General features: G+C 50.5%; 1 protein-coding gene across 10 annotated transcripts in view; it reads right to left on the reverse strand.

Moving 5' to 3' along the window:
* Positions 1-2,552: 2,552 nt before the first annotated feature.
* NHSL3 (NHS like 3) overlaps positions 2,553-22,452 on the reverse strand; it is a 63,130-nt gene continuing 43,230 nt past the window's right edge. For 6 of the 10 annotated variants that reach the window (XM_034413211.3, XM_034413214.3, XM_087876761.1 and 3 more), the window contains 5 exons: positions 19,299-19,354; positions 14,441-14,561; positions 12,680-12,796; positions 7,230-10,277; positions 2,553-4,799 (listed from right to left, as the gene is read on the reverse strand). In XM_034413211.3, the coding sequence (XP_034269102.2) occupies positions 4,777-4,799; positions 7,230-10,277; positions 12,680-12,796; positions 14,441-14,561; positions 19,299-19,354 (3,365 nt within the window). In that variant the 3' untranslated portion in view covers positions 2,553-4,776. The remainder of the gene's footprint in view (positions 4,800-7,229; positions 10,278-12,679; positions 12,797-14,440; positions 14,562-19,298; positions 19,355-22,452) is intronic. The other 4 variants (XM_034413212.3, XM_087876760.1, XM_034413218.3 and 1 more) reach the window with 1 other exon arrangement.

The following is a 22,452-nucleotide window of genomic DNA, read 5'->3' on the forward strand; positions in this document are numbered from 1 at the left end:
AAAAAAGGGAAGAAAGGAAGTCCTGCCTTAGCACTTGGCCACCAGCAGACAGCAAAGCTCCTCTGGAGGACAAGGGTTTGGTGTTCCCTGGTCTCACCTTCCTCTGTTGGAGACAATGGATGACCCCAGCCCTGCCCGGGCCACCACAGGTGCCCTTGACATGAGTGATGTCGAGCAGGCCACGCCCATCCCAGCCACGCCCCCGGAAGTCAAAGACAACCTGATGTGGCCGAAATTGAGTTTGACACCCCTGGTCTAGCTGGGTACAGCGGTGGAAGCTGCGTATTAAAAAAGAAAGGCTCAGAGCTTTTGAACCGTGATTTGAAAATTGTTTTTCAAATCCAATGCTATGCCCTGCAGCCGTTACTCTTAGAGCAGCGTTTCTCAGCTTTAAACTGGGTGGACTTCACCTCCCAGCATTCCCCAGCCAGCACATCCTAGAGTAATTTAGGCTGACGGGCTTTATGAGGGGATGCTCAGCAAGTCAAGGGTGAAGGTGTGTGCTGTGGGTGGGTGGGTGGGATGCTCAGTCGAAGGAGAAGACCCTGGCTGAGGGGGACGGATGGTGAGGAGGATACCAGGAAATCCAGACCATTCCCTTCGGACTCTTACTCGGCTTGGCATTTATCCGGAGACACCAGGAGTTGAGACTTGAGCCAATTGGGCAAAATCCTTTCGTTTTGAGGAAATGCAGAGCTTTCTCGTTAATCTCTAATTGGCATAAACCTTTGAGTTTTTAGCATTTGAGGATGAACTATGTTCCTTAAGTAACTCCAGAGTGGCTGTGCTCCCTATCAAAACCAGAACACATGGCCTTTTTTTGTACAGGTAGTCCTCAACATATGACCACAACTGAGCCCAAGATTTCTGTTGCTAAGCAAGACAGTTAAGTGAATTTTGCCTCATTTCATGACCTTTCTTGCCACAGCTGTTAAGTAGATGACTGCACTTTAGTAGCACGGTTGTTAAGTGGATCTGGCTTCCCCACTGACCTTGCTGGTCAGAAGATTGCAAAAGGAGATCCCGTAACTGCTAAGACACTGCAACCGTCATAAATATGAGTCAGTTGCCAAGCGCTTGAACTTTGAGGACGTGACCCTGGGGATGCTGCAAGTTGTGTGAAAGTCATAAATCCCTTTTTTCAGTGCTGTTGGAACTTCGAACAGTCACTAAATGAACTATTTGTAAGTGGAGGACTAGCTGCCCTGAGGCCCCGTTTCCATTTCCTTCCAAGTGAATGAGCCGCCTGCTGCTGTCCGTTTGTCCTTGCCACCTTCTCGGGAGGGCCCAGAGGGAGGGAGGCACTGACCGAAGGTCACCCAGGCTGGGCTGCAACTCCAGCTCTCTTGGTTTTCAGGGCCTAAACTGCCTTTGCTGATGCAACAATTAAATTAAGCAAGCCCACATCGGGAGTGTTTACTCGGAAGTGGAAATGCTTAGGTCTGTGACCCACGCTTGGCAAGGGGACAGGTAGTTTAACCCATGTTGCCATCTACACAAAAGTTGACATAATTGGTCATTAGAGGTTTTGCCACGATGGGTAGTACTTTGTAGCCAATCTGTTGAAACAGCACGATTACGCCTTGTCCCTTGGAAGCCCCTCACCCACTAATTCTTTCACAATGTTGCCCTTCTCAAAGACGTCAGCCGGGGCTTGCTTGGGGCCCCCAGATCAGGCTGCGCTTTGGGGCAGAAGGGCCCTTTGCAAACATCCGTTAATCTTTAAAATCAAACCCTCCAAAACTTGGCTATTGTCTCCGTTTTGGGGAGTTTCTAAGCAGCAAAATGGCTGTCTTGAGCCTTTGAAATTAAGACAGCTATTCTGCCTCCCAATTTAGTTAAAATAACCATTGTTCAGAAAAAGATTCTGTAGCTCTAAAAGGTAAAGGTTCCCTTCGCACATGTGCTAGTCGTTCCCAGCTTCAAAGCCGAAGAGCCAGTGCTGTCCGAAGACGTCTCTGTGGTCATGTGGCCGGCATCACTAAATGCCAAAGGCATACAAAATGCTGTTACCTTCCCACCAAAGGTGGCCCCTATTTTTCTACTTGCATTTTTTACGTGCTTTCAAACTGCTAGGTTTGGGACAAGAAGCTGGGACAAGTCACGGGCGCTCACCCCATCACGCGGCACTAGGGATTCGAACCGCTGAACAGCCAACCTTTTGATCAACAAGCTCAGCCTCTTAACCACTGAGCCACCACATCCCTCTACACTGATGTCCTTCAAAGGGGCTGGAAGGAAATTTGCCAGGCCTGGAGGGGCCACTTGAGCCCATTTCTCCAGCTGGGCCCCTCCAGTAGCCTTTGATGGGGGAAGTGTCTAAAAAGTCCCAACCACACAACTTGGGTCCTGCCCTTCTGCATACAATGGATTTTTAAAAGAGCAGCATTTGTACCATAATGCCCACCATCTTGACTTTTTTGACCTCCCCTCCCACAGCCTTGCAACCTGATGGTGCTGGCATTTCGTGGCCCTTGGCACCCACTCTTCCTTTCTCCCCTTTCAGGGCACCCAACACGCCCTTCCTCTCCCCATATCACAGGAAAGAAGAGTCAGCAAGCAAGCTTTTAATCAGTCATTTTACAAATGCACATTAATCTTTTTTAAAAACAGAATTGAACATTAAAAAAAAAAGCAACCCATCCCTTTCCCCACCAGAGTGGAAATCAATTTAACAGACTCCAAGGCTCTCCAAGGTGTAGAGAGCGGCTCCGGCTGTCCAAGAACAGAGAAGCAAAGCCGGGGGGGGGGGGGTTAGGTGGGAGAGAGACAAAACCAGGCAGAGCTTTTTGGTCTCCTTTGCGGTTGTGAGCCCCTCCCCTGCTGGCTCTCCAGAGAGCAGCCAAAGGCAAGATGGTGCTGTGGCCTCCGTCTCCCTCTTTCTCCCCTCTGCTCTTGGCATGTTGGCCGAAGAAGAGAGCCCTGGATTTGCACCAGCAATGTCTGGCTGGACCTCTGGTGCAAACTTAAAACCTTGACCTCCTTGAGGATGGTGGCAAGCCTCCCACAGGGTGCCCCAGGGCTGAGAGCCGGGGGGGGCATTTGCCACTGCAGGCACGTGTGGTTGTTTGGGAAGGAAGGAGGGCACTGGTCTTGGTGCCCCCTTCACCCTTCTGCAGAGGGTCCCTCCGAGTCAGCACCATTTCCTAACATCTCAGCTGACCAGGTTGACTCTTGATGCAGATAATTGTTTCTTGGAATAGTTAACTATGCCCAGCCCTATTCTTGCACTTCTGGCAGAACAACCCTGGTCCACGGCTGCTTCTGCCGAGCTCTCCCTAACTCCCATCCTCCCCAGCCAGTATGGCTAGACCATGGGCATTGCAAGCGACCTGGACACTGGAGGGCCCCCGGGATGCTGGAGGCTGCCCTCACTGACCTCTATGATGAGCTGCTGCGGGCCTGCCTGGTGGGGGAGAAAAGACCCCAAGAACACTGCAGACCCTCCTGGCCGGATCAGGACACCCTGAGTCACACTGGGTGTTTCTGCATCCAGGCTTTCCCTTCAGTCTGGATGGAATTTGGCCTCCCCTGCCATCCCCCACCCCCGCCAGCTTCTACCAAGAGCTGCTTCCCTACACGCCCAGCCCCAGCCCCTCCACAGAAGGCGGGCAAATCAGATCCAATTACTCTGCATCTCTCTGCCCATTGGTAAGGGAGGGGCAAATTCATCACAAATAAAACACAAGTGGAGGCGCCCTGGGGCATTATCACTTGGATTTCTTGGTGGGAGGGGGAGACAGTTTGGCCTAAAGTGGTCCCCCACCCAATTTTCCAGTGGATCCTCTGCCCTCACGACCAGAGACTGGAATGTTTTGGTGCAAAATGCAGTGGGTTTTTTTTGCTCTTTTGGCAGTGGAGAGCTATATCCTACAGTTGCCAGTGCCTGCCAAGCCTCCACTGTGGGCCTCAATTGTGTCAGGTGCCTGCTAACTACTCATGTCCCTTGCAAGACAGGTCTGAGATTCTCCCCCTCCCCCGGAGGGCTCCCCTAAGGCAGCATTCACGGCACAGGCGAAGAGAGACTGGAAAAAAATCCATGTCTTTTGGCGGTTGCACCATCTTCCAGGCTGCCATTTGTGCTTTAGTTGGTGTGAGCAAGAGGGGTTCCCTACAGGCACCCCCTACCCGGAATCAGCCGTTTACAACAACCAGAGCAAAACTACCAGCAGGGCCTCTTCTGGGACCCGGCACCATCCAGGAAGACTCAGCAGGAATTTCCCGCAATGGCCGTCCTTCTCAAATCCCACTGTGATCTGAGAAAGTGCTTCCATGCCACATGGGTGTGCAAGCACAGGCCATTTTCTCTCTCCTCCACTCCTCAAATGCACACTGAACAGCAACGGCAATGCAACCCATTAAAAAGGCATCTTTGGGGGGGGGATTGCAACAAGCTGATCCAGTTTTGACCGTCTTCCCTGCAGATATTGAGTTGTCCTCATCTTAAGCTGTTTTCTCACACCAAACCGGGGAAGGGGGGGCGGGAATTCAACATCACCAAACCAAGCAGGACCAACGCAAGGTTTGAGTCCCAGGAGAGACAGGAGGGTGGAAAGGGATGTGCCCCTTTGTCCCCAGGTTTAAAAGAGCCGCATTGCTGAGGACATCCAAGCCAATCCCGCTGTCACATAAATATCAAGGCCACGGGAGACAAAGGTGTTGTTTTCTTCGGCGCCATCATCAAAGCTTCTCTTCTGGCCCCAAGAGGTCCCTGAGAATAATTTTCTTTTTAAATCCCTGTATCTTACGGGCAAATGTACCTCGCAGGGTCCTCCTTCACACCACCTCCTCTTGTGCTTCTGCAATGAGAGAGTCGGGTTACTTTCATTTCCTGGAAATAGCATGAAATTTTGCAACAGAGTTCAAGAGCCTTGAACCAAGCCTGCCCCCTCCCAATTTGTTACTGTTATTATTATTGATTGACATAGCTGCCCATCTCACGTAAAACAAGGACAAGCCTGGCAGCTGGTGGGCACCAGGGCAGGGGTCGTGATGGCCGAGACCAAATGGCAGTTGTGGTACCTGTAAGGAGCTTTATGCTCATCTGAAAATAAGGAAGGGACCCCCTATGGAACCTCTGCAAGGGGCAGGAAAATCAATCAAACCATCCAGGAGAGGTTGCTGTCTTGAGATGGAAAACCCACCGCCTCCCCAGGCAGCTGTTCCATTGTTGTATGGATTTTATCATCAGGAAGATTTTTCTGATACAGGGAGTGAGTCTCTACTTCATGATGGCAACTGAGACTGACATTTCCATCTCTAAGCAAGCTGGTCATAAAGCACAACCTTGTGTGATCAGGCTTAAGTGACGGCAGTTCAGGCAGTCCCTGATTACTGTCACAACTTGAGACTTCCTGTCCACTCCTCCATTATCTTTGCTTGGGGAAGGTTGCAAAAAGCAATTGCATTGCTGCACGACACTGCAACCGTCAGAATTTAGAGGACCGATTGTAAGGACCACTTGCTCGGCGCCATCACAAGTTTGAACCACCTCTATTGAAACAAAGTCTAAGAGCTGCAACTTGCTACTCATGATTTAACTGTGAGAGGGACCTTGAAGTCCTAGAGGACGATCACTTCAACATGAGCCAGCCATCGGCTGCAGCTGCCAAAAAAGCTAATACAATCCTGGGTTGTATAAACGGAGGCATAGAATCAAAATCACGTGAAGCATTAGTACTGTTAGGTTCAGCACAAGCAACAAATACTTTTTACACACACCCTAACAAGTACCATTTTATAAAGCCTTAGTAACCCCACACCTGGAATACTGCATCCAATTTTGGTCACCACATTACAAAAAAGATGTTGGAAAAAGTTGCAATTTTGCAGCTTAGTTACAAAGAAGAGCAACTAAGATGGTTAAAGGCCTGGAGGCAAAAATATATGAAGAGCCGTTGCTGGCTTTGGGTTTGGCTAGTCTAGAGAAAAGAAGGACTAGCGGGAACATGATAGCACTCTTCCAGTATTTGAGGGGCTGCCACAAAGAAAGGGGGTCAACTTATTCTCCAAAGCACCGAAAGGCAGGACAGGAAACAATGGATGGAAATGAATCAAGGAGAGAAGCAACCTGGAATTAAAAGAGAAACTTTCTGACAGCCGGGACTTGTCTGACTTCCAAGGTCCCTTCCAGCTCTATTCTGATTCTGATTTCTGTGGCCATGGGGAAAAAATCTTCACCCCATGAGTCCCATTCATGGACCTGGGTGCCGAACTCAGTCTGTGTCTAAGTGTTTTGGCTACTGTGCTGGGCCCCAAAGTGGCTTCTTTGGACTACATGTGAATTCCGCAGTTGACTTTGGCCTTATGGCCGAGCAGGCATACCACGCTTGGACCAAGCCGTAGGGTAGCAGGGCACATGGGACTCGGACGTCATGGGGGCGGACAATAGGTGGCTGCGGAACCATCTGCTTTTCCTCTCTTGACAGCCAGTTTTGGTTGCTCTTGGCCTGGATGTACAAACAGTCCACTTGGCTTTCTGACTGAGTGGCAAATGGGTCCAAGGAAGGTGACCTTCTGCTTGATCTCTTCCCTGGACCCAGAGCCCAGCCTGACTCTGCAAGCATCCTTGGTGCAGGGGTCTGAATTGGGGGGGGGAGGATTGACTCCTATGATGCATTGCAGACAAACCCACATATTTTCTTGGCAGCAATAGGGTTTGCCACTGCCTTATTCTGGGATGTTTTCTCAACCAAGTTACACTCTTGGCAACTCTTGATGGCATCTTTTCCAAATTGTGAGGAGGCTCCACCGGGCTTCCCAAGTCCTCTTTGGCAGTGAGTTTCAAGGGGTGTAAAGTCTCCAATTTGACAAGTGACGGGAAAACCTTTGAGGAGACCCTCCTGGGCGTGAGAGGGTTCCCCTCCCCTCTAGGCAGCCCATGGGCAGCATAAAATGACTCATGATGGTGCTGGAGTAGACAGTGCCCACCTCCAGGGCCATTTCAACAGAAAGGGAGGAAATGCCACTCCCCCAAACACTGGCATGCCCTCAAGCAACGGCAGCCAGATCCCAAATCCCAGGGGCAGCTGGTTCAAAGTTTGCAGGAGAACTGCCACATAAGCTCTGAGGCCAGCTTTGAAGAAGCAGAAGCCCCACTACCGCAAACCCCAGGAAAGGGCCTCTGTCCAGCCCCTGGGACTTCCTGCTCCACCCAACCCCTCCCCCCTTGCAGCTCCCCTGCAACAGGAAGGGCACCCCATGGGATCGTGGGTCTCCCACCCGCTCACCTTGTGCTCTGGGGCTCCTCTGCAACTGGTCTTCTGGCCCAGCTGGGGAGCTGTCATCGCCAGACTCCAGGGGAGGGATCTGGTTTTCAGAGGCCACCTTCTTAGTCCGCTCCTCGACTGCCGGTTCCTCGGCTCCAGAGGACTTTGGGCTTTGGGGGGAGTGCCTGCGCCCCGGCCCAAGAGAAGGCTTCTTGGCAATGGGAGGGGGGATCCTCTGGGGCTTGGGAGTCTTGGCCAAGCCCTGTGGATGCAGCCCCGGAGCCGCCGTGGATCGCTGGCTGGAGACGGTCATCAATTCGGCCACCAAGTTTTTCTGCAGGCTGGCCTGGGCCTCTGACGAGGATGTCGTCTCAATGACCAGCTTTTTGGGGCTCTTGGCAAAGATGAAGCTGGCGGTGGAGGCGGGGGATTTGTGGAGTGGGGAAACTGGCCCGTTGCTAGCCAGGGCGGCAGGGTTGCCTGGCAGTGCCACCCGGCTCCCGGTCTTCCTCTCGGCCATTCCGAGACTCATGGCTTCCCTGGAAGTTAAAGTGGAGGCCTTGAGGCGCACAGCCTCGTGCAGGGGGTTGAGACCCTCTTTTGAAGCAGGCTGTCCCCCCCTCAAGGACAGGGACTTGCGGAGAGGCTTCTGGGGGGCCAAGGGGCCAGTCTTCCCATCTACAGGCACGTTTGCTCTGCTGGACTCTGTGGGGGTCATGGATCCCCCGGCTGGACTGATCCCAGAGCCATGGGCCTCCATGTCGACTGAGCGCAGGCGGACCATCTGCAGCAGGGATGGTGTAACGATGGGCAGGCTGGCATCCTCCTTGGGCACCGAGGTGGCCTTGCTGCGCATGGCAGGCTCCTTCTTGAGGTCAGGATGGGAGCCGGTGGGTGTCTTCTTAATCTGGGGGGAAAGACTGGAGGGCACTGCAACCCCTGAGGTGGTGGGGTGCCTGGAGCCCAGCTGAGAAATGGACAGTTCTCCGCTTGGAGAGACTTTGGGAAGTGGAAACGGCTCCGCGCTTGGGGCCGGTAGGGGCAGAATTCCTGGCTGCAGGAAGTTTGTGGACACCGCCATGGGAAAAGAGGGAGGTGTTCCATCTCCCTGCCCTGCAGGGGTGGCAGTTTGGGGCTCTGCACTCCCTGCGTCCAAAGAGGGGGCTTCCCCAGACTCCGTCTGCAAGTGCGGGGGAGGCAGCAGGAAGCAGGCCTCGTCTGGTGGAGGGAAATCAGCCATGGACAGATCCTGCTCATCCAGCAGGGGCGGGGGTGGAGGGAGCCATAAGGGGTCTGTGGAAGCCCCCACCTGAGCCTCGGAGGGAACCGGCACAGCTCCAGGGTCCTCAGCACTCAGTTCGGCTTTCTTCACAGGTGGCGGAGGGGGGTGGTAGGCCGGCGGAGGGGATGGTGGGGGTGAGCCCTCCTTGTTGAGAGGGCTGGGATGCCGGGGGGCTGGGATGCTGGGGGGCAAGGCAGCCACTCTCCCTTCTTTGCTCTTTGGCTCGGTGGGGGGCGGGGAGAAGGGAGCTGGGACCTTTGGATGCGGAGGGATGATAAAGTGGTCCACATAACGTGGGGCGGCCGGAGAGGCCAGGTGGGGGCCGGAGGTGGGAGGGGCCATCCCTTCAGGGGGCGCAGGGTCAGAGGCCAAGGAGGAGAGGGAGGTCAGGGAGGAGGAGGAGAGCGAAGGTCCCGGGGACTGCAGGGAGCAGACACGTTCCGGCTTCCTCGGTTGCGGCCTCTTCTTCCCCGGGGACATGGTGTGAGGGAGGGGGCTTTTTGGGTGCAGCGTGGGCGTTCCGCTCTGGCTGGAGTAGCCACTCGATGGAGACATGGTGCGGCCAAAGTGGTGGGGAGAGCCAGGCTCCTGGGCCTCACTCCTGTCGGCCTCCTTCAGTTGGTTGACCCTCCCTGGGCTCCGGGAAGAGATGTCCGGCAAACAGGCCAGACTGTTGGACTGCAGGCTGCTGGTCCCACCCAGGCAGATGGGGGAGAAGACATCATCCTCGTTGGACAGGCTGGGGCATTGGGCGCCTTCCCGGTGGGGCCTCCGCTCCGGCTTGGGAGGCAGCCCCATTCCTCGGGGTGCCCCTTCGGCTTCCAGTTGCTGAGCCTTCTGGTGCAAGGAATAGGTCCTCCGGGGGGGCAAGGGGGCCACCTTCATCTTCCGGAGCGAGACACTCCGGGTTGAGGAGCGGTCACTGCGTACGCTTGCATCATCTGAGCCCTCGGCGATGCTGCTGGTGCTGTAAGCGGGTGAGGCTCGGCCACTGCTCCCTCCTGGCCGCACCCCCAGCAGGCTGGGAGAGGCTGGGGAGGCCCTGACCTGTCTGGAACTGGCAGGGCTGGAAGGACCAAACCAGTCAGGCCTGCCTGTGGGGGGGGCTCTGCCGCTCGGCCCTGCCTCATCCTTCTGGCTGCTGGGGCCCCCGTGGGAGGAGATGGTGGACGCGTTGGAGACGATGGTCTCTGTGGACTGCGAGTGGCTCCAGTTGTCGCTGGAGGAGGAGTGCTCACGGCTGCGGGGGGCAGCGGGGAAGTGACCTGTGGAGCGCACCGAGAGGGCTGGGCTGGCGGTGGCCAGGCTACAGCGGCTGAGGGTGCGCACCCGGTTGCGGGACAGAGCAATGACATCCACCATGGGTGGCAAGATGGCGTTGGGAATAATCTTCGAGAGGTAGGTGCCCTGTGGCGAGATGGACATGACCGGGCTCAGCAGCTCAGGAGAATTGGGCTGGGTGGTCATCCAGGGAACGGCCAGGGACTTGGGCCTGGCCACAGGAGACACTTTAGCTGCCGTCTTGTGGCCCAGCACCGAGTCATCATAGTAGATGCGGCTGATGTGCTGCTGGAGGGCAGCTTCTGAGGCATTGGCCTCGAGAGCCTGGAGGGAGATGCGGGGTCCCCGCTCGGGAAGGGCGGTGGCTACAGGCTTCCCATCGATGGTGGGGATCTGGATGGTGGGGCCGGACAACTGGTTGCCATTCACCAGGGGTTGTGGGGTCAGGCCAGCTCTGACTGCAATGCTGCCAGGACGTTTCGTGGAGTCACGCCCGCTGCTCAGGCCTGTAGGCAGAAAGACAAATAGGCACCAATACAAGACAGAACTGAGGAAGCAATGACTGTGTCAGGTTTCGATGTCATCTCAAATAAATTTGCTGCCAGACTGGGCCGAGGATGGACCCCGCCATCCCAGAAATGCTCTGCCGGCCCCTTCTCGCTCAACATAGGAGGGACCCACATCAGCTCCAAGATCACAGCTGGTCTTGGCTTGGCATAGCAAGAGCAATCTTGGACTGCTTTACAGGCTTCTCTAAGAGTTTTACGGAGTTGGTGTATTGCCCCCAACAATCTGGGTTCTCATTTTACTGATCTCGGAAGGAGGGAAGGCTGAGTCAACCTTGAGCTGGTCAGGATCGAACTGCTGGTAGTGGAATGCAGAGTTAGCTTGCAATACTGCATTCTAACCACTGCACCACCACAGCTCTACACATGTTGCATAAACCCAGCCAGAATAGTTGCCAGCTGTGCTTTTGACTTTGGCTCAGTGCAAATCCGGCCCTGGTTATGCACAACTGAGCCCAAAAGGGAACTCTGACACAATCTCCGGGACTTCTCCATCCTTCCAGGAGTGCCATGCCATAATGTGAGGATGAACCTATTCTCAGGGCCAACAAGTTGTCTGGTCCACACAATGCACTAAATACAAAGGGCTGTTTGGTGACCCAAGGTAATCAGACTGCGGCATGAAACAATGGCCTAGTTCAGTGATGGCGAACCTTTTCGGCACCGAGTGCCGAAAACAGAGCACTTTGCGAGCGTGAGCGAAGTGAAGCTGCCCAGGGGTCATACGCACGCCAGATAAGGTACTTCTGGTTTTTGGTGCAGTTTCTGGTGCACATATGCACACGCCAATGAGCTGGCCGGCACAAATTCTCACGCCAGAAAATGGAAGCCCAGCTCTTCCAGTTTCTGGCACTGCTGCACGCACAGAGGCCAGCTGATCGGTGCATGCATGCCAGAAACCCAGAAGAGGAATGGGCAATGCCGCGTGTGCCAGGCAACATGGCTCAGCGTGCCACTTTGGGCACACGTGCCAATAGGTTCACCATCACGGGCTAGTTCATATCATATGCTTAGAAAGGGTTTCCATGACAAGGTGAGCCACAGACTGCTCAGCCCCAATTTAGTTGTGCCAAGCATTCTCTGTGCAAAGCCCCCTGTCCCCCCCCCCCCATCCGGCTGTTCTGGCCATGCAACCACCCTCCCCCTCTTGGCTGATCCGATCCGAGGGGCCCTTGGAAAAGATCTGGTCCAAACCATCAACGGGCACAGGGAAGGATCGAACAGCAGGCATCTTACAGGAAAGCCAAGGAGGAAAAATGCCCACAAAATGGGCATTCAGGCTTGCCTTAAAGAAGAATCTGGACCAAAAAACCTACTGCAGCTCAAGCCAAATGCAATTCCGCAGTAGGACAAGTCCAGAATTGTCCGTTGTAGGAGAAGGTTTTGCTTTATATTCTGCAATGTAGAGAACTTTTTCCAAATGAATGAAGCTTAAAGCAGCATCTACACTAAGGTGGTAACTCTTAATGGCCAGTAAGGAAACGCTGCACGCCTTCAAAACTAGCGAAAGTGGCAGCGTCTCTTAGGTCTCCCAAGCAGCCCTGATTCGGGCCCTGCTCAACGGCACTCAGCTCAGCTTCAGGGAGACGCTGCCTGGCACAATGGGGGGCTCCTCAGAACAAATGCCTGAGCCACCAACTCGGAGGGAGACTGGTTAAAGCTGCTTCCCCTCTGTAAGACTACAAGTAGTCCTGGATTTAGGACAAGTCACTTAGCGAACACTCAAAGTTATGATAGAGCTTCCAGGGTACTCGTGACCTGTTTCTGAAGTTTTGACGGCCACCTGCACCCACCCCAAAGTCACATGAACGTGTTTGGTGCACTTGGCAACCGGCCTGCCCTTATAGCCTTTAGCATCATCCCTCGCACACGGCATTTTAAGACGTTTTTGCCAAAAGTGGCATTTACTTCTGGTTTTCAGCAAAATTGGCCCATGGTGAACAACCGGTTTGCTTAACAACAGCCACGAAAAAGGTGGGCCACATTGGCGACCTGCTTTATGACTGTCATGATTTATGTCTGCAACAGGCAGGCTCCACTGTGGTCCTAAACTGAGGACTGCCTGTCATTCCATCCCTCCCCCCAAGGGCTCTGTTGCAATCCCTGCTCCCTCTGGGACTCAAGGGGGCAGATCCCTCCCCAGTGCCTCGGCTAAGTGAGCAGTTTGTGCTCCTGGATCGGCCAGTTCCCTTTCCTGCCCTTCCTGCGCCTGAGCTCCCCCAACCAGGACCCAGCTTGCACAGGGAAGGCAGGCGGCTGCTGATGGATGGTACTGCCCTCTGACCCTCCGGGTGCAAGTCTCTCCCTCCACCCGCCTGGTTTGTGCCCGGCCAGCAGCTTACCCAGCTCCTGCTGCACATGTTGGGGCAGCCCCAGGACTGTGGTCCTCCGCTCCCTCCGCCTCTTTTCTCCCTTCCCAGATGACTTCAGAAAGGAGTCGTGTGGTCGGAAGGTGGAGCCTGGAAGTGGCCGAGAGGGAGGACAAATGGAGGGAGTCAAGCAAACGGAAAGGAAAACTTCACGAAACTTCAGCAGCAAAGCCTCAGTGTTGACCGGAAATCCCCATGCCCACATGACAGTATTTGTGCCAACATATAAAATTAAACTAAATAGATGCGCTAGGATTCCCTGCTTAGTTTCCTTAAAAGTAAAATGCAAACATTACAAAACCTGGGTCCAAAAGGGCAAAGAATCCAGACCTTTTCCTCTTGTAAGGGATTTCATAGAATCATAGATTGACAGGGCTGGAAGGGACCTTGGAGGTCTTCTAATCCAACCCCATCCAAGGCAGGAGGCCTTCTTTACTTATTAAACTTACTGGCCACCCATCTTACCACAGGATAACTTTGGCTGGCTTGCAATGTCTACCACCATCCTGTCCAATCTTTCCTTGAAAACCTCCAATGAAGGAACAACCACAACTGCAGGAGGCAAGTTGTTCCATTGGTTAATTGTTCTTACCATTAGGAAATTCCTCCCTTATTTCCAGGTTGGATCTCTCTTTAAAGGGCTTCCACCCACTGCTTCTTCTCCTGCCCTCTGGTGCTTTGGAGAACAAGTCCACACCCTCTTCCCTGGGACAGCCCTTCAAAGATTGGAAGATGCTATCAGATCTCCCTTTAATCCCGTTCAAAGTCTCTGAGGCTCACAGAGGAGACAAAATGGCGCCCTGCTTGCATGATCTCCCAACGAGATGCATGGGCTCAACAGCCACAGAAATGATGGGGCTGCAAGGGAGTCCCACCTCCTGCTCAGTGCAGAAATCAAACTGAAGCATCCCCAGATCAGTGCTCACCAAAAAGGAGACCACCAACTCTCTGGGTCGGTAGTTCCATGGCTGAACTTCTCTTCCAATCTTTATTCCAAACAGAATCTGCCTTTCTATACCCTGAAGCCGTTATTCTCTCCTCTACACTCTGGAAAATAGAGAAACACAATTCTTGATCTTCTTCTGCAGATGTACTGGTGTGTGAGAAAGGCCTTGGAAGATGGGAAGAGGAAAGGCTACCTAGGGAAGGGTCAGAGAGAGACCAGAGTCCACAAGGTAGAGCAAGAGCTTGGAAGGACCCTCGCTCACTTCTCAGGCTGTAAAGGAGACAGCGGGAGATTTGTACCTACAGACTTGCTAGTTTGATGTCAGCCTCCCCAGGTAGACCAGACAGGAAACAGGACCAGATAAGCTCATTCTACTTTCCTGTAAGGCTACATTAACAGAACCTTGCAAGCCTGGAAGTGCAATTCTCCTGCCGTCACAGCCTGAGAATCTCCTTTACGGCCCCCTTTAGAGCATCCTTCTTGTAGCCGCAGGTGATGCCCTCTCTTAGCTGACCGTTCCCAGGCAGCCTCTCTTGGCCCCACGTGACATCCTCTTTTCTCTTTTGCGGTTAAAGGCCCCAATGCCTTCCATCCCTCTTCCTGGGGCAGCTTCCGCTTCCAAAGAGTTGTGATGGAGAGGCTGCTGCAACTGAGTTTTCCGCTGGCCCCTTCTGTCTTCCAGAGGGCAAACCGGAAGACCCTCATCTCCCTGGCTCAGCATCCGACCCCTTTGAGCCCAGAGCCTCGACCCCTCTTCCCTGCTCTAGAATGGCTCTGCTGGGTGGTACCTTTTCTCTGGATCATCTCAGAGCGGACAGACATGGCGTCTTCGGAGGCGGCATCTGTGGTGCACGAGGAGGCTTGGCTTCGGATAGAAATGTCATCACCCTCAGTGGACTGGGAAGACTGCTTGGCAAAAGGACGGACAAAAAAGTGGACAGTGTTTTTTAATATGAATATAGTATTTTACATATACGAATAAAATCAGAGAAAGGAAGAAAATAATTTTAAAATCAAACTGAAAATAAAGATGGTTTACAAACACTCCGATCAAAAATTGAAAAACATTGATAGAAATCCATATTAAAATATCTTCTATCAGTTTGGAAACTAAAAACGGTGTTGAGAATCCATGAGCCATCCATTTCCACCCTTAAGGAAATGTTTCCCAACCATGACAACTTTAAGTTGGGTAGACTTCAATTCCCAGAATTCCCCAACCAGCATTCCATCCATCTTAAAGTTCAATAGCATTCCAGGCGGGAGATTATGGGAATTGAAGTCTACACCAGTTAAAGATGTCAAGGTTGGGAAACACTGTCCTAAGGTTTATCCTCCACCAGTGAAACTTTCTGAAAGCCCGGGGGGAGGGGGGAGCTACCTAAAGGCACTTCTGCCCCCGACAGAGACAGAGGGTAAGAATCTTGGCAGCTGAAAAGCAGGGCAAAATTTGTCCACCAGCTGCTTCTCTTCTTTCTTGCCTTCATGAAAAAAACGAATTACATGAAGAAGCAAGTTCCAGCCCCAGGCAGAAGCATTCCATTTGCCCACTAGGTGGCACTAGCTGGCTGCCATCACCTTATTGATACTACAGGAAAACCAGCCTGCAGGTGTTCTTACCTGCCGCTTTCAAGGGCACAGATCCTTCAGATCCAAGAGCCATAAAAACGGCGCAAATGGTAATTAGACTGCCTTGGTTTTGCATACAGGCAGTCCTCGACTTATGGTTGGTCGCTTAGCAACTGCTCAATTATGACGGACCAACTTGGGGCTATTTACAACCCAAATTCAAATTCTGACAGTCAGGGCCCACTACAGAGTCACGAGACTGAACTTCAGCTGATTTGGTTTGATTTGACCCATTTATAGCCATTTGCAACTTCCTACAGTCCCATGACCGCATTTTACGGCAGTTTTGCTCAAAATTGGCATTTACTTCTGGTTTTCAGCAAAACCATCATAACATCAGGTCATTTTTAAGTGACCAACCTGATTTTATGACCTTTTTGTGCAGCGGTTGTTAAGTGAACGCTGAAGTTGTTAAGCAGTTTGCAGAATTCAGGCATCAGCAGCAACGGGAAATCTCCTCAGTTACACTCTGACTCTCCTGCCCTCCAAGAGGGGCTCTGAGTACCCAGTTTTGCTGCAAGTTTCCAATGAATCAAGATGTCTTTTTGAAATCTGGAGTGGTGGTGAAGGTGCTGGACTACAGCCAGTGTTCTCACCCTTTAGGCCCGAAAGCCAGCTGGGTGACTTTGGGCCAATCCTTCTTGACCCATCTCACAGGGTTGTTGTTCTGGGGAAAAGAGGGAGGAGGAGGAGGTCTGTTCCCCACCTTGAGTTATATGTTAAAAGGACAGGAAAAAATAATGTTGCAGCCGGAGCTGCAGCTGCTTCAATGAATTCAGAAGCACCACATTATGGTTTCTGGTGAACAGATTTCTTCCCAAACCATAAACCTGGAGAGGAGCAACTTGTGTGAGTCAGAAATGTCAACATGGCAGTCCTGACTGCACAATCCAAGCCCAGCCCTTTTCTTCAACTCATGTAAAGAGGGCCGTGACTATTCTGACCCTCCATGGGGGCTCCACTGCTGTGAGGGCAGCCCTGCCTGCCGTCATCCATATACCCAGCCGGGGGATTTTTGTTTTTGTTTTTAATAATTTTTATTGAAAATGCTTAAAATGAATGATAATAAAAGACAATACAAACTAAACCCAGAAAGGAAAAGGAAAATAAAGAATAGAAAGTACAATAGAAAAGAAAAGAGGAAAAAATAAGTAAAAAAGAAAGAAAATATTTGAAGTGACTTCTTATCCTTCATTACAAGTAGAAAGCAAAGTTAATAATTCTTCGCCCCTTATATGTATCTCATGAAAGTATCTCTTTTTCCAATAGGCCATCCCTTATCCATACACAGATCCATAAAACATTTAACATTTCAGTCCTGGTGTCAGCAAAAAAGTCCATAAAGAGTTCCCAGAGCTTTATTGTTTTAACCTTGGTCAATCAAATCAACTTTGTACTCCTTCCTTTTACTTCTAGCAATCTTGGTCACCTTTCATTCATTCAAATGTTGTTGATTTGATCGCTTTTCAGTTTTTCTTTTTCTTCTTTGAGGTTTAAGCAAATCTCTTTTGTAAATCCAGTAAGGGGTCATTATCCAGGTCATTTTCTTGCCTTTGAGGGTGTGATGGAAAGTCAACAGCCCAGGTTCGAGACCCGAGCACTATGCAACAGGGTGAGCGCCCATTGAGGACTATCTGTGAAACTATTAACTAACCATCAGTCCTGAACATCCTGCAGTGAGCTCCTTGTTGAGTGCAGGGAGTTGAGTATCTGAAGAACAGACAAGGAGGGTTCCCTACCTGGCTTACTCAGTCCCAGCAAGCCAAAATTCCAAATTATTATTATTATTTCAGACAAATATTTTTTCTGTGGAACAAATATTCTACTTTTTAAAATCTTCTCTATATTATTATCAGTAAGCTGAAAGCTCAGGTTCAAGACCTGAGCACCAGGCAATGGGGTGAGTTCCTGTTCCTTGCCTCAGCTCCTGCCTAATAGCAATTCAAAAGCATGCAAGTGCAAGTAGATAAATAGGTACCACTTTGCAGGGAAGGTAACAGCAGTCTGTGCACCTTTGGCATGTAGCCATACTGGCCACATGACTATAGAAAATGTCTTCAGACAATGCTGGCTCCCTCGGCCAATAAACGGAGATGAGCACTGGACCCTAAGAGTCGGACACAACTGGACAGAGAAACCTTTACCTTTTTCTTGCCTTATCACTTGTATTTCCACTTTAACTGTCATCTGTGTCTTATAATCCGCATTTTTAAATTTTGTCCAATGTTTCAACCATCTCTTTATATTTTAACATTTCTGCATCAGATCAGGTTTGTTTCAGCTTTTTATCGGTGGATCTTGCAAGATATTCTACTTCATACCTGTCATTGCTCCTTTAACATCATTTGGACAACGTCTATCACTGAAGCAGACATTGTGGCTGCTGGTTTTTGTTCCCCTTCTTCAAAAATCTCCTGGAGTATGTCCTACCATCTTCTATCATCTTCTATCTGTCCCAGTACTGACCAAAGAAAGAAGGCAAGTCTTCTTTCTTTTTCCTTGTATGTTCAGAATCTTTAGTTCCCACTATTGTAGCAACCAATTTCTAAAATCATAAAAGTCTCAATTTTCTGTTATGCCTTAAAGTTGGGTAAATAATTTAGCTTCCATGAGGGTGCTAAATGTATATACATTTATAATTTATATAAATTTATATAATTATTTCCAAAATCTTACACCAAAAGTCTTAATATTCAAAATGTGTCTTGACTTTTAATATATTTACAATTATTTTGAATTAAAGTCTTGGTTAGCTTTTTGCAATTTATTTCAAATTCTTTAATTTCTTAAGTTTATAGTTAATTTTTCTTTTGTTCTGCAGTGAAGATAAACTCACCAGGTACTTTTAAAGAACTCTACTAGCCTTAAGATAGTTAAACGGGTAATTTCTGAAAGTGATAGAAACAGAAGTTAGCAAAGCCAACATCATTTGAAAGGCTCTGCTATGGTTGACTGAAGAGCGTAATGGCTTCCCTTCCTCTCCTGGTGCTCAAAACTGTGGGAAACCCCTACCCTGCCATCTCCGCACAAGGAACAGCTGTCTGGAGCACAAGTGGACTATCTCCCATCTTCTCCTTATCCAGAGGTTTCATGGTACTATCACCAGCTCCCCTCATTCAGAGACATGTTAGCATGCTATTCCTCATCCAGAAGGCCCCAGATCCTTGGAGAGTTTCTTTTCATCCCCCTTTTTTTTCTCTTAGTTTGCTGTAAATCTTAATATGTTTTAATTTGATGTGGCTATATTTATAAAATATTAATTGAAGATTATTACCTTCAATTCAAGATTGTTTTGGGTAACTTAGACTATTGAGGAGAAAGAAAGGAGAAAGAAGTATTATATCTATATTAGTTACAATTTTGGATTTCAGTGTTACTGTGCGTAAGATTATTTGACTTCATCCAGAATTTAATATTACATTAGGGGGGGAAATCACTGTAGTATTTGTTATACAATAAAGGTTTGGGTCTTGGGCTAATTACGTAGGATTAAGCTCTCCACTGTATTGTTACTTAGTGTTTTGTGTATATGTTAATAAAGGGGGGGAAATAGACAAACAAAGCAAATTTAACAATCACCTTCCAAAAAGAGGCACCTGGATGGGAGCAGCCGACTTCTGGCAGCTGAGGGAGGCCATGGGGCACTCCGAAGGGACAAAGGGCAGCTGGCTAAAGGCAAGGTAAACATTCCCAGAGATGCAGCAGGGAGGGGAAGACTCCCCCCCTCCAAAGGTCAAGCACAGCACTCTGGAGGCTTTGGGGGGAGAGACCCCGTGGCCCTGCCTCCTCCCTCATCGGCCAGGCAAGGTTGACATCAAGGGGCAGACAAGAACTCCCCAGCTGTCTACCCAAGTAGCTGTGTTTGCAGGGCATGCTAGGCCCAAAGAAGAGGGGTGCCCTTGGAGGGGAGCTGTAGCCCAGCAAACCTGGGAGGGCCCAAGAAGGGCATGGCTGCTGCACGGGGTGTGCACAGTACAGTGAGATAACGGGGGGCCGGGAGGCAGGCAGGTGACTTACCTGGATACTGCTGGTCTCACTGTGGTCCCAGATCTTCCTGGTCTTCTTCTGTTTCTCTAAAATGCAACAGGACAGACACAGCCATGGATCATCTCGAGAAGGCCTGGGGGCCCCCGAACCCTGATCTGGGGAGTTTGATTGCAGAGATGGTAACACTAGAAGCTCCCTTGAGTTGTAAGCCCCCAACCATTGGTGACCAGAAGCTGCACTGGGGGGCAGCATGAAGATGCCGGAGTTGCTGGCTCTTTAAAGAGTTGGGCCCACCAGCCCTGGACTCCGCTGTGGCTCTGCCACCAGCCCATCCGCTCTGCGCAGCTGCAGAGGATTCTGCTTGCTTGGCCTCCGTTGGGGGCGGAACCACCAACAGATAAATGTTTCATCTAAAGCAAATCTCTCTCTCTCTCTCTCTTTCTCTCTGTGTGCATGTGCAATACTCATAGAACCGGCCATCCCAATCTAAGCCTAAAAAGCTGTGTTGTGAAGGCAGTGGATCATGCATTTCTCTCCACCAGTTCTCATTTAGCTGGATGAAAGACAATGTGTATTTTGAGCATTATTTCAAAGGAGAAAAGAATTCCAGGTACATTCTCATGGGTGAAGTTCTGGCCTTTCCTTAGTTACAAAGAATGCCAGGGGTGTCCCCTTTTCCACTGCACAATCCCCACTTAGGGCTCTGCAGGCTGCCCACTTCAGTTAAAATCCACAGGAACAGCCTCTTCTCCCCCTTTTTTTTTTCAAACTGTGGAAGGGGGGTCTGCAAGGAGGAAAAAGGGAGAGAGAAAACACCCCCAGTAGAAGCCCCCTTTGCTCCCCCTAGAAACAAAATCAGCTCAAAACTATGCACTCCATTTTGGCACCACTCAATTCCAAAGCAAGTCTGGGCAGCTCACAATGTGAAGTAAAATGCAGAAGAGAATAAAAATACAGTGAGTGAAGTCAGGAATAGGAATTAGCAGAAAGGCAATCCAATTCACATCAAGTATCTATAAACGTGAAGACTGCATCTAAGAAAGGGGGAATCCCCCCCACCCTACCCAAGGCCTGGGACACAACCAGGTCTTTAAGGCCATCAGGGAGGCAGCGTCCGGGTCTCAGTTCAGGTGTTCCCAACAACCCCAGCCACTGGGGCCTGAGCCTGGCTGGTCTGGGTGTGAAAAACTGAATTAGCAGCATCCCAGACTGAGGACACCTGGACCCCCAAAGTAGATGACCTTGCTCAGCAGTTTCATGCTGAGGTTGAGTAAAAGGGGAGACACCTCCCAAAGGAGAGGCCTAGGAGGGCGGCCTCTCCCTCCACATCCACACAGACGGCAGCAGGGCTGGGAGGAAGGAAGAGCCATTGCAATCTGGCTAGCCCTGCCTTCCCAGCTGCTGGATCTGGTCCAGGTATTGACAGGCACTCTAAAAATCAAGGAGCCAGGGGAAGGACGCACCCCTGCTTCTCCTGGTTCCACTACCTACAAGGAAGATCAAGGCTGTCTCTGTGCTGAAACCTGGCCTGAAATCCAACTGAAATGGGTCTGATGTAGCCAAGTCACCTTCACAACAACCTTCCCTGAAAAGGAAGTTTGGACGGTAGGTATCTAAAACAGTCCAGAGGCATCTCTTGAGAGAATGCATCACCACCTCCTTGAAGACAGACGAAGGCATTCCCCTGTCTCACAAAGAGGCCAATGCTACCACACGGGCCCAACAACCAGTCATCTTCCTGGCCAACAACAACCAAGAGGCTCCTGGGCCTATCAAGCAGGTGGCTGAACTAAGAGCAGAGAGAACTTCTCCCCTTCCTCAGAGTCACTGACAGAGACTCACCCAGACCCTTTACAACTCAGTCGGATATACCTGGTTGGAATCCCACTCAGGGCGTATCTATAGGTAGTCCTTGGGCTACAACCACTCATTCAGCAATTGTTCAAAGTTATGACAGCGCTAAACAAGAGGGAATTATGACCAGTCTTATGGTTGCTGACATTGCAGTACACGATCACAATTCGCATACTTGGCAACCAGCTCACAATTAAGATGGTCACACAATCATTGTTTGTGACCTTCCCTGTCAGCTTCCAACAAGCAAAATAGTTGGAGAAACCAACAAGTTGCTTTTGCCACTTTTTTTGCCCACCTGTCTGCACTCCATAATGTACACCTACCTGCAGCTCTAGCTTGCTTGCCTGCCTCTTCCCACTGGTCCTTGCTTTATGACGATGACAAAGACTGCTGGGATTGACATCTCTAAGCAATGAAGTCACATGATATCCCACTTTACAATCAATGGCTCTCCAAGCAAAGCCCTAGACAGCTTACATCTCAAATTAGGACCTTCTGCTTCCCTCAAAACCCACCATTGTGTGGCTTCTCCCCTCGGTGCCATCACAACATCACCCTGTGATTCCACTTAGGGAAGGCAGAACATTTCAGAGTTGAGGGAAGAATGTCCTCTTCGTGCCGTCATCTCCTCCGTCATTACCCAAATTGCACCAAATTACATGGCCTAATTTAGCCCTTGGAGAATCTGCCTCCCCCCCCCTTTTTTTTTTTCATTTCATTCCATGTGCATTTACACTTTGGGAGGAAAAATATTTGCCTAATTGTATGGGAAACTTGCACGCTATACTTGTACTGTAAAAAGGTATTATTTTTACTAATCCCATGAATTTTATCCCAAGAGATCAGTGAAATTTTTGAATTGGGAAGCCAAGAGTTGGCCACACATTTCCCACAATGGCATGTTCAGACTCTCAAATTAAACCATATTATCCTGGGACTGCTTAATTTGGGGGGATTCTTGCATTCTAATCTCCCTCCCTTCAGGCTTATCAAGGGCTGAATTAAAAGGAAGGAGATTCCAGCTGGATTTTCGGAGGAATTTCCTGACTGGATACAGGACTGGGTTCCCCAGCTGCTGCAGGCCCACCTGTTGGGGTGGCTTAATAGATTCCTGCACTGAACCTGATTGACCTGTAAGGGACATCTGAATCCACAAACTTTGTGTTCTTCGTTCAGAAATTCAAATATGGATGCAGCTGAGTTTTCAGCACAACTTTTCTCAATCTCATGTCAACCAGGACTCGCCATCCCATTGCACATCTTGAGGGCATCAGGCTGGGAGAGACTGGCCAGTACCACGTGCAAAGCTGCTGGCTTTGAGATGTGA

The sequence above is a fragment of the Pantherophis guttatus genome, chromosome 10 (assembly GCF_059756535.1).
Source record: "Pantherophis guttatus breed Tessera chromosome 10, ASM5975653v1, whole genome shotgun sequence".
NCBI classification, from domain to species: domain Eukaryota; kingdom Metazoa; phylum Chordata; class Lepidosauria; order Squamata; family Colubridae; genus Pantherophis; species Pantherophis guttatus.